The sequence below is a fragment of the Brachyhypopomus gauderio genome, chromosome 7 (assembly GCF_052324685.1).
Source record: "Brachyhypopomus gauderio isolate BG-103 chromosome 7, BGAUD_0.2, whole genome shotgun sequence".
Classification (NCBI taxonomy): Eukaryota; Metazoa; Chordata; class Actinopteri; order Gymnotiformes; family Hypopomidae; genus Brachyhypopomus; species Brachyhypopomus gauderio.
This window is the reverse complement of record NC_135217.1, coordinates 337,575-350,032: the sequence shown is the minus strand read 5'-3', so window position 1 is coordinate 350,032 and position 12,458 is coordinate 337,575. Positions and strand designations below refer to the sequence as shown.

Here is a 12,458-nt window from a genome sequence, read left to right as displayed (position 1 = left end):
AGCTTTTTCTAGTCTGAATAGGTTAGAACCCCCCCAATGCAGAAATGTTGTGATGAGTTCCACAGCTGATTTGCATACCAGGGCCGTGGCCAATAGCATGACACTGATCATAAATCAATTTCTGCGCAGCCCCAACCCCAACCGTGGGCACCACACCTGTGCACACAGCACAATGATCGTTGCACTCTTTTAGACTTCGCCCACTCAAGGACCTGCAGTGGTGAAAGCTGATGAGGTTTGTGAGGTCATGGAAAAGAAGACAGTGCCACTCCCAGCTCAAGCAACATGCGTACAGGCAGTGCACATGCCCCTAAGGCTCCCCGCTGAAGAATGTGGAATTGCTATTATTAAATAAAACGCAAACAAACCAAAAAAAATTGTACAGCCTCAGTTTCCCCTGATATAACCAGATCACCATGGAATCTCATCTCCTCTGAGACGCTCTGTGCGTTTTGACACCTTATCCACAGTGGAATAAATGTTTTGTTTCAACTCCGTTTCAGTTCGCAGCACACGTCAATCATGCCATTTAAAAGCATAATACACCTGGCCCAGGTGTGCAGGAACACGGTTTGTACACCTAGCCCAGGTAAGGTGAGGTAAGAAAGAATGTGGACCATCTCGTGGTTCCCAAGTGCTAGGCTGAGACGCACACGCATGCGGCTGTAAGGAGGTATCAAACGTCACAGAGCCGTGCGCGAGGGGCAGCGTGGGTCGCCACCTGGACCGGCTCACCTGCCGTAAGAGACGGACTTGCTCCATTTCCTCTCGCAGGTGCTCCATCTTCCTCCTCATGGTGAAGCTGGGATCCGCCGAGCCGAACTCCTGCCGGCTGCTACGGGAAAACGCTGCAGGACACAAATGTAAAACAGTAAACAAACAACAAATGTAAACAGTAAACAAACAACAGGTGCAAATAGTTAACATTAAATAATGTCAAATGATTAACTTCAGTGTACCGTATAAAGAGATATTAAGAATTCGTTCAGGATTGTAGGGAGGCATTCCAGATTTCCAGAGAAACCAGAGGCTGTAATTGCTGATGTGAGCGTGTCTGTTCAAAACGTACTGCAGACAATAATTCATGGACAAACAGCTTTCTAGTCACATTGATGTGAAAAAAATGTCTGAATGTATGAAGTATATATTCAGGTAAAGGTATGAATAGTCATGTTTATTTACATTTGCCCGTCACCTTTCTCTGCCCGTCATCCGAATGACATTCAAAATTAGGTTGAAAGTGAAGTGGAAAATCTGCTTGGTTTTGTTTTTAAATCGTCTGTTTAAGTTATGAATACCTGTCCAATGATCCCGTAAGCTGTGAATCCTTTGGCAAGTTTCCATTTTGGAATAGGTTTAATGTACATATACCTTGTGCTTAATGTTGATGGGTATCTTACAGTCAAAAACTGTAAAAAATCATGCACGTCCTCGCAATAAATAAAAGGTTTGTCCACTTGCTTGTAAATGTATAAAAGATACACAAGTATTTGTACAAAAAAGAATCACAGAAGAAATTTAAATTATATCAAAATAAACAAATAAAATCTAAATTCTAGTGTTGTTAATTATTTTAACAGCGTTAACATACATAATCGAACTCTGAGCTCTCAAATCTATTTGGATTTCAGGCAGTCGGTTGGCTCAGTCTGTTAATCGTGAACCAGATGTGAAATGTCTGAAGGGTAAACGTTCTTGTTAACATCCTGAGCAATGATAAATGATCACTGTCTAGTGAAATGTACAACAGCCAAAAGATAACAAAATGAAAAATAACAAAATGAAAGATAACAAAATGAAAGATAACAAAATGAAAGATAACAAAATGCCAAACCATACACTGAGGTCATTGTGTTAAGTACAAGTTTAAACAATGCTTTATTTGAAGAAGCTAAAAGAAAAGTCATTCGTCATTCATGATCTCATTTGTGCTTACCATAACTGTAACAGAAATGCCAATTCAAACGACAAATACAGTGCAGACGCAAAACGGGATTTTGGTGAAGGTATTGAAAGCTAAGACCTGTTCTGTGCTAACTGTACCGTGCTAACTATACTAGCTCACACTTATAATACACAAGATATGCATGCATTGTAACTACTGCTAATGCATGGTAGTAGATTCCAGAAAGTGCCACACTTAATCAGAAGTTGTGAACATGTATGTGAAGATTGCTGTTGACTTAACCAATTGTGTATTTTTTTTCCCCAGTGAGGCATAAATATCACTGAATCAATGTGGCTTCATGTATAATTTAGGAGCAGATTTTATGTGAATGTTGTCAACCTTAAAGTGTTTTTCATCATTACATTGCAGTGTTACGTTAAACAAAACAAGATCTTTTAGACTCAGACTTGTTTTCACCAACTAGGACAATCAGAAGCAGAAGGAAAACAAAAACAAAAGGAGTCCAGCAAATCTAAACATAATCCAACAATGTCAAATCTGAATTATGTCAAACTTTGCCATGTGTTTTATGTGATCAGAGTTTGTTTAGTATGACCTGGTTTTCAGTAGTTAAGCTAGCAAAACAATGAATTTTAGGTTATTCCAGGAATTCCACTTATTTTCACATTTTTTTACTTGTTCATGGTGACCTGTACATTGTGTTCATGTAAGGAATTCTTTGACATAAAATCACTATATATTTTCAAATTTTCTCAATTTTCCTCAAACGTTTCTTTGCCTTTTTACCTTCTGGACTGTGTCTGAAGATCCTGTAGCAAGCAAATAATGGAAGGCATTTAACACGAAACCTTTTTTGCTCTGGGCTCGTGTGTACTGAAAAGACTGAGGGTGAAATGGCTTGTAGATTTGTCTTGTGCAAGCCGGAAGGTCTAAAAAAAAATGTGACATGCTTAACATGTTGGATTATTGACAATATTTGAAGCGTGGTTTTGTTTTTGTTGGCGGGGGAAATTCCTTTAAAAGTAGTTGCTGTTTGTGCTCAGAAGCTAGACCGTGTCCGAATCACACAGTAGGCCCCATTTATCGGAGCATAAACTCATTTCCTATCGGCAGTATGTGACACAATGGAGCACGTAGTTAAATGCCTCACACATGAAACGCACGTACAGGATATGATGCACTCTCGATAACGTGAACTAGCCAGATTAGCTTTGGTTTGAATTACGAATGCATAAATGAATCTGGAAATATAAAGTGTGTGTTTTCTTATTTTTGTAGATACATTTCTAGATAAAGTCAGGGCAGCGTTAAATATACAGATTCTGCATACAGCCAAAGTGTTTTTCAGATTTGGTTGTGTGATTTTAAAGGCTTCCGCATCAAAGACATGGTTTTCACCAAAACACTGCACCACACCATAACAGGTTTTCATTCCCAGAGAGGAAATTAAACTGGAACATCTTATCAGTCTGCATGGACAGTGATTAGCACAGTGTCCGTTTAGTGACGAGCAAGTCTGCAGTCGCTCAACAGACTGGTTTGACTTCGTTCTGGCTTCTAAACGCCTTTCAAGCTCTCGTGCAAATCTGCACCATCAGTAGCTGAACAATTTACATTAGGATCTGTTGTGCAGAAATGATTTTTTACAAAAGCTTCAGTGCTTGCAGCAGAGATCGGTTGAGATCGGTTTTGAAGGCCAGGCACACGCTGTACATGCCTAGCGCAGCGTCTCTGCTGACCTGTGACACCTGATTCAACACATCACGGGTCTGACGATAAGCTAATTAATCAGCACAGACATACTGTCACTCGCAGGTTTGTCTGACACCACATGCCAGAGGCATTTCACACACCCGTATGCAGATTGGAGCTGAAGCTAGCACAAGGGTCACTAGGGCCGTTTAGGTCATCAGGGTTTAGGTCGGAAGGCAGCAGATTAAAATGGTCACAACGGTGTCTAGGCTTACTGAGGTGCTGAACCAATGAACAGCTCTAAGAGAGATTCGACTAGAGGTTCATTTGACATGGACGATGAACTCATGAAAAGTTCTAACAGTGGTCCGACTAGAAACTATTGTTTGAATCAGCATTGTATGTTGAGAAATAGCAGGCTAAATGTATGCGACACATCAAAACTCACCTTTCTCATGCATAGAGACTGGGCTAACCTTCCTGTCAGGATAACATTTCAGATGTATAATTCCTAAAACCTAGCATTTAACATAACATCTATATTTTCCATAGCACTTATATTGAAGGTACATAAGAGTTATACCAAACAGGGAAAAAAAATTTCATCTTTTGTGCTGACGAAAGCTGACCCAATTTTTCGAACAACTTCCTCTTGTTCATTGTTACACTGTGATACGGTGAGAAGGAACACTCTACCTAAAGCTTTCCTCAGAATTTCAGTCTTATGAAAAGAAAGTGATAATGAACGAATGAATAGGTCAACTCTGGCCGACACAAGGTCAAAGCCAGCTAAATCAGGGCTTCCAAAGAAGCCCTCTGTATTCCCGTTACACCCATGAGGAGACTCCCACAGGCATCTGACACAATGAACCATGCGGTCACAGTTTGCTTCAGAATCGCAACCCTGGTGAGTTAAACAATAAGTAAACAGGAGATGCACTGTGACATACTGGCCATGCCATTTGTTACTCATGTTTTTGGTTGTTCCTCAACCCTTCTTGGCATAAGATATGTGCAAACATTCAGCATCATATGCCATCAAAGGCCATATACACATCAAAAGGCTGATCTTCCAGGCAAGTTAGATTTGTGTCAACACTGAGAGATCCTAATCATCTCAGCTGCATGGAAGCTCTCTTCCTGTTGCCTGGAAGCAGGAAGTTCAGAGCTGGACCTGAGCTGAAGGGTTGGCGAACTTAGACCTGGCCGGGCACTTCCCTGCTTCAGCAGAACCGATTTAACGCGCTGTAACCCGCCAGCGTGCTCCTGCCTGCATCAGCAAGGAACTCTGGGATGGCAGATAATCTTTGTGACCCCCAGGGCAAGACACCAGCCTATTTAACTTTATTTAACATTGAGCATTTTTCTAGATTGTGTAAGACTTGAAGGCTTTAAGGGATTAAGGACTTCGTTCCCTTTATTCACGCTGTTTCTCTGCGGTTAGGGGTGCACAGCGTTCTAAGAATTTGTTATTGTTCGAAGCTCAACACTCTAAGAATACTTCACTTGGGCCAAATTGTGCGTAATTCCATGTCGATGATGCACGTTACAGAATACTGTAAAGTCATAATGTGACAGGAGTTGACAGGAGTTGGCATCAGTTGGAATCTTATGTAACACCAAAAATAAATAATAATAAAAAATATGTACCTCATTGTTTTTAGCACACATATTTGCACACGGACACCTCACCAGCCATATTTCGTTGGAGCTGCTTTTCCCTGTTACATTAAAATAATCTACATGCCAGCTATGTTTAGTCAGCTAGCATTATGCTACCATTTTACAACTAATGGAATGCTACCTTAGATTATGTGATGTGAAAGCAGGCAGAGGAGAGACTGCACACACAGCACTTCCAAAGAGGGTGGACACGCAAAGGCTCATAGACTGGAGAAGGATCTCACCATGGAGCATGGTTGTTCTTTGGTAAATTAAGTGTACCTGCAACATTTTGGGGAAAGTGATGAGGTGTGTGTATTCCTCCATGGAGTCGCAGGTTGCCAGCAGGTTGCCAGATGATTGCACAGACGTGAGTTTAATGACGCAGATGGCAGAATTACCTGATCTGGGCTTGAGGCCAAACACAGTGAGGGTAGTGCTGAAGTCACTGGAGTGTAAACCCTCCTGCAACGACAAAATCAGCCTAGTCCTTCATGCCGAACACACTTAGTCTTCTGTGCCCCTCTGAACCCATGCTAATACCCCTTCTGAACCCATGCTAATACCCGCTCTGAACCCATGGTAGCACCCCTCTGAACCCATGCTAGTGCCCCCTCTGAACCCATGCTAGCATGCTAGCACCCCTCTGAACCCATGCTAGTGCCCCTCTGATTCCATGCTACTAGCCCTGTTTGGTGTACATTTATTTTGTAACCACATCGCTGTGCATGCCTTGCTCAAGTTCAATCTCAATTAAAATCTGCTGCATAATATGCAATAAATGGCTCATTAGAGTTGAAGGAATGAGCTAAATCAGGGGTGTTAGGTTTGGGTCTGAGCTCAATTTCAGAGATGGTCTAGTTTGATCCCTGGTCTAAAGTGCAAGGTTAGGACTTGGCGACTCTGAAGTTAATACTGAACTTTCACACATATGGTGGCATATTGGAGATGGTGGGAGTATCATGGCTATGATGGAGATGATGGAGATGTCAAGGTTAGTGTGGAGGTGTGGTGGAGATAGAGGTGTTGGTGTTGATGGTGGTGGTATGGTGGAGATAGAGGTGTTGGTGTTGATGGTGGAGGTGTGGTGGAGTAAGACACGTTGGTGTTGATGGTGGAGGTGTGGTGGAGATAGATGCATTGGTGTTGGTATGGTGGAGATAGAGGTGTTGGTGTTGATGGTGGTGGTATGGTGGAGATAGAGGTGTTGGTGTTGATGGTGGTGGTATGGTGGAGATAGAGGTGTTGGTGTTGATGGTGTTGGTATGGTGGAGATAGAGGTGTTGGTGTTGATGGTGGTGGTATGGTGGCGATAGAGTTGTTGGTGTTGATGGTGGAGGTGTAGTGGAGTAAGACACGTTGGTGTTGATGGTGGAGGTGTGGTGGAGATAGATGCATTGGTGTTGGTATGGTGGAGATAGAGGTGTTGGTTAGGGCTGAACGATTAATTGCATTTGCGATAATCTCGCGATATTTTAAAACGCGATTCTCTAATCGCACAGGCTGCGATTTAAACTGGTCACGTGACTTGGGAGCGAGCCAAGCCGAGTACGAATGGAGCAAACCCGAGCAGGAGGCAGGGAGGTGGAGAAGTGAAGTTAACACAGCGCACTTTAACTTGTTGCACAATGGCTTCAGGCTCGACAGAAGCTGACACAACTGAAAGTCTAATACCAAAGAGGGCAACACATCAGTTGTGTGAAATTACTTTGGCTTTTAAAAAGATGCTGCTCATCGTCAGGTACTGTGTAAAACGTGCCTTGCTACTGTCGCTACGACGCGAGGTAACACTACAAACCTCCTTCAGCATTTAAAAAACACCACAAAGCCTCGTATGATATTTGTAAGGCAAAAATGCCAACGACCAGTGCTGCGTCTTCAAATACGCAAAAGTGTTTCTCTGCGCTTATACAGCCTTAGTATGCGGTGAGCAGCAAAATACCGTAAAATCACGCATAAAAGCGCAATAAGATTTAAAGCACGGATGAATCGCAAAAGCGCGGATAGCTTGACCGCGGTCAAGCAGACAGGGTTCACTGACTGAACCGTTTGAAAGTGTAACTCCTTATGGATGTAATTCGAAGAAATAACTGAAATAACGCTGAAATAACTCGGGCAGTAACGGAGTTCATAGTGAAAGACATGATGTCTGTTAATGTAGTGAACAAGCACGGCTTCATGGCTTTGTTTGAACACACTGGATATGCGCTACCAAATGCCCTCACGCACATATTTTAGCCAAGTTGCTATACCTGCAGGGTTGCCAACTCTCACGCATTGAGCGTCTTAGACTAAAAAGTTACTAGTTCGCTCTGGCGCCAACCACAGGCGATCGATCACGATATAATAATAATACTTAAATTTAGTCCATTTACCCCCCCCCCCCCCCCCCCCCCCCCAACAACAAATTACGTTCGCCACCCACTCCAGGTTCAAGTCTCACTCCAAGCGATCTTGAAAAGTTGGCAACCCTGTATCTGAGCTGTATAAAAAATACCGGAACAGTTTCCTGAAAACAGTGGGAAAATATCGCGATTTAAAATCGCAATCGCAATTTATAAATAAAAAAATGCAATTAATTATTTTCCAAAATCGTTCAGCCCTAGTGTTGGTGTTGATGGTGGTGGTATGGTGGAGATAGAGGTGTTGATGGTGGAGGTGTGGTGGAGATAGAGGTGTTGGTGTTGATGGTGTTGGTATAGTGGAGATAGAGGTGTTGGTATGGTGGAGATAGAGATGTTGTTGATGGTGGAGGTGTGGTGGAGATAGAGGTGTTGGTGTTGATGGTGGAGGTGTGGTGGAGATAGAGGTGTTGGTGTTGGTATGATGGTGGTGGTATGGTGGAGATAGACACGTTGGTGTTGATGGTGGAGGTGTGGTGGAGATAGAGGTGTTGGTGTTGGTGGTGGTATGGTGGAAATAGACACGTTGGTGTTGATGGTGGAGGTGTGGTGGAGATAGAGGTGTTGGTGTTGGTATGATGGTGGTGGTATGGTGGAGATAGACACGTTGGTGTTGATGGTGGAGGTGTGGTGGAGATAGAGGTGTTGGTGTTGGTATGGTGGAAATAGACACGTTGGTGTTGATGGTGGAGGTGTGGTGGAGATAGACGCATTGGTGTTGGTATGGTGGAGATAGAGGTGTTGGTGTTGATGGTGGAGGTGTGGTGGAGATAGAGGTGTTGGTGTTGATGGTGGAAGTGTGGTGGAGATAGACACGTTGGTGTTGATGGTGGAGGTGTGGTGGAGATAGACGCGTTAGTATTGATGGTGGTGGTGTGGTGGAGATAGAGGTGTTGGTGTTGATGGTGGAGGTGTGGTGGAGATGGACACGTTGGCATTGATGGTGGTGGTATGGTGGAGATAGAGGTGTTGGTGATGATGGTGTAGGTGTGGTGGAGGTGGAGATGGTGATGGTATCTCAGTAACAGGCTTTGCTTCAGGCTAGTATGGATGTCATCAGGCTGAATGACAAAACCATACACACAGAGGGCAAACTTAGGACTAGGTGGAAATCTCCCAAATACATGAACGCACAAATACTATTCCACAAATACTATGTACAGTTGAAGACTGCTCCTTTACCTCTGTGGTAATTAACACGTATGGCTTCCTACTGCCTGCTTGTTCTTGCCTAGCTGCAAAGTTTATTGTTATTGAGCATGCGTGCATGACAAAGTAATGTACGGGAACACAGAGGTAATGATCCCAATACCACAGCCAGGACAAGATAACATAACAGTCAAGCAGAATGTAGTGGTTTAAAAACAAGGTTCAGTGCTTTCCTGTTGTAATTACAGACTAACTTACATTGCTCTGGGGTTACGTACACACACTTACCTCACAGTCGTTCTCTGTGGAGTTCCGTCGCGCACTCTGACACTTGTACTGAGAAAGAGAGAGAGAGAGAGAGAGAGAGAGAAAGAGAGAGAGAGAGAAAGAGAAGAGGGTCTCTTTTAAATCCTTCATCCCAATGCTGTCTTACTTTCTGGACTAACTGCGCATCTTCCAAACACTCTGGTCCATCTTTTATACAGCAGTCCACCTGTATCCACCCGACAGGTTCTGAATGAATGTGGTCTCTCTCTCTCTCCATCTCCGAGATATTTACTGTACTGTAGCATAGCCAGGCTTCCTGTGCTGGAGGCTTGGTTAACAAACTGGGCAGAACAGCTCGAGATTTCCTCCGCACTAGGCGTGCAATATATGTTGTTAACAGTTTATGGCAATTAAGGCATTTTCTGTTTACACGGTTTCCCAGGTAACTAAGCTGTGCTGGCCGAGCCATTGGTGCATGAAGCGTCACTACATCACTGCTCGCAGGCCCGCCTCTTTTTCTAATGGACCTTTTCCTCAAAACAATCAAGTGAAAACACAGAAATCAAGTGTCTTATCGAGCAAATCGCAACACAACGGCTGCATCTCCTATTGGCCGATCCCAAAACACTCCAAACTAGCCTGGGACTCAAACATCTGAGAGTGTCCCCCACTCTAAATTGCCAGGGAAAGTGTTGGTGAGGGTGATGAAGACATGGCCATTATCAGGGAGACAGTAGATCAGTCAAATGGCAATACTGTGTCTTGTGCTTCTTTAATGGCAATACTGTGTCTTGTGTTTCTTTCTTTACATCACAGTATTTTAGGTTGTTAGATATTTTGTTTGAGTATGCACCTGTAGCGCAGAACTATATTGTGTGATGTTCAATAAAATGACGATGAGTTTTCTCATTCTAGCACTTGACACTTCTGGACCAACTTTGTGTATACGTGTCACAGAGTAACAGTGCACTCAGCACAGAGAAGGAGGAACACTCCTTCTCATTCACACACACACTCACACACACACACACTCTCACACACACACACTCTCACACACACACACACACACACACACACACACACACACACACACACACTCACACTCTCACACACACACTCTCACACTCTCACACACACACTCACTCTCACACACTCTCACACACACTCTCACACACACTCTCACACACACTCTCACACACACACACACCTGTTCCCAGTCTGTCTATGTGAAGCCCTCTCTTCTCTAGTGATGCACATCGTGTTGCTCGGTGCTACATGGGTTACTGTCTCTCGAAAGAGCAAGGCTGTGTGTGTGTGTGTGTTTGTATACTTGCAATTCAACACTTGTGAGAGCCAAGAACTTCAGGTCTTTTTCCCAGGACCTCACAAAAATGTGACTTTTTCAAACAAAAGAGCTTAAAGGTTCCTTTAATGTCTGGAGCACATAACATCATTGTGTGTGAGTTTACACAAATGTGTGTGTGTGTGTGTGTGTGTGTGTGTGTGTGTGTGTGTGTGTTTCAAAATCAGCTTCAGCAGTCAAACAAAATGACATTCATGGGAACTGATTTTTATCTACAGACTAGGACTGAGATACAAATACCAAAACCAATGACCAAACATTGGTCATTTTACAAGAAAAGGCCTCCAAAGAAGACAGACATATTCTCTCTGATAAAAGGAGTGTGTGAGAACCCACTCTGTGTTTCAGTGTCAAATCTCACATGAGCCACACAACACGAAATATGAGGCCCTGGGGTCAGCAGTGGGCGGGGTCAGCAGTTGGGCGGGGTCCCAGAGGGGTCGTCTGGTACATCGGCTTACAGTCTACACCAGGGGTGCCCACAGTTTTCAGCTTGCGAGCTACTTATAAGATGACCCAGTCAGAAAGATCTACGGCGAATTACGGCGAACGTAATTTGTTGAGCGGGGGGTGGGGGGTGGGGGGGGGGGTGGCGAACGTAATATGTTGAACGGGGGGGTGGCGAACGTAATATGTTGAACGGGGGGTGGCGAACGTAATTTGTTGAGTGGGGGGGGGGGGGGGGGGGGGTGGCGAACGTAATATGTTGAGCGGGGGGTGGCGAACGTAATTTGTTGAGTGGATTGCAGATTTGCTACCGTGAATGTCAATCAAAATACAACCGTCAGTGCAGATGTGCGATTCATCTACTACTATTTTATGTGACGCGATCTACGCACATTCCTTCGCGATCGACCGACACGGCGATCGCGATCGACGTAATGAGCACCCCTGGTCTACACTGTATGCTAATCAGGAACGGAACTCCAGGACCTTTGGTCAAGTGCACGAGTGTGAGGTTGTGAGTGTGAGGTTGTGAAGGGAACTCAAGTGTGAGGTTGTGAAGGGAACGCAAGTGTGAGGTTGTGAAGGGAACTCAAGTGTGAGGTTGTGAGTGTGAGGTTGTGAAGGGAACTCAAGTGTGAGGTTGTGAGTGTGAGGTTGTGAAGGGAACTCAAGTGTGAGGTTGTGAGTGTGAGGTTGTGAAGGGAACTCAAGTGTGAGGTTGTGAGTGTGAGGTTGTGAAGGGAACTCAAGTGTGAGGTTGTGAGTGTGAGGTTGTGAAGAGAACTCAAGTGTGAGGTTGTGAGTGTGAGGTTGTGAAGGGAACTCAAGTGTGAGGTTGTGAAGAGAACTCAAGTGTGAGGTTGTGAAGAGAACTCAAGTGTGAGGTTCTGAGTGTGAGGTTGTGAGTGTGAGGTTGTGAAGGGAACGCAAGTGTGAGGTTGCTGATGTCTCATGCTCAGAGAGGTTGAGCATGGATTAACTGTGTTTTTTCTTTGTGTGCCATATTTTGTCAATCGAAATTTGTCCTGTCCTCCACTTTTTACCCATCTGTGCAGTTAGAACACGCGTACGCGCACGCACGCGCACGCACGCACACGCACGCACACGCACGTGCACGCACACACGCTAGTGATTACTAGGGGGCTGTGGTGCACACGTGCCCAGAGTGGTAAGCAGCCCTAGACCTGCACCTAGGGCACTTCAGTCATGGCCTCATGCCTGGGAATTGAACCCATGACCCTTCGGTCACAAGACCATTTCCCTACCGCCAGGCCATGACTGCCCACATTTCTGTGTAAGGGGGGTACAAACACACCTATCCTGATGAAATTATCAGATCCCTCAGATTGAGAAAATCTTCCCTTTTCACATGCGCTCTGCGTCAGACACAGTTTTTACTGATAACGCCTGAGTTGGCTTCAGAACAAGGTGGTGAGTTCACCGAGAGTTCCCCATGCACGAGACCGACTAACGGCTTTGCATGAGAAGGAACAGAGAAAGACAAAACATGGCCTCTACGGCAGAGATACTAAAGATCTGCTGGAAGAACGTAGAATGAGTGGTATGT

The 12,458-nt window shown here is 44.4% G+C and overlaps 1 protein-coding gene across 4 annotated transcripts in view; it reads right to left on the bottom strand.

Annotated features, from left to right (window-relative positions):
• Positions 1 to 12,458, bottom strand: part of LOC143518373 (leucine-rich repeat and calponin homology domain-containing protein 2-like) — a 63,088-nt gene that overhangs the window by 6,375 nt on the left and 44,255 nt on the right. For all 4 annotated transcript variants that reach the window (XM_077010811.1, XM_077010814.1, XM_077010813.1 and 1 more), the window contains 3 exons: positions 9,103 to 9,150; positions 5,665 to 5,728; positions 736 to 848 (listed from right to left, as the gene is read on the bottom strand). In XM_077010811.1, coding sequence (XP_076866926.1) covers positions 736 to 848; positions 5,665 to 5,728; positions 9,103 to 9,150 — 225 coding nt within the window. The remainder of the gene's footprint in view (positions 1 to 735; positions 849 to 5,664; positions 5,729 to 9,102; positions 9,151 to 12,458) is intronic.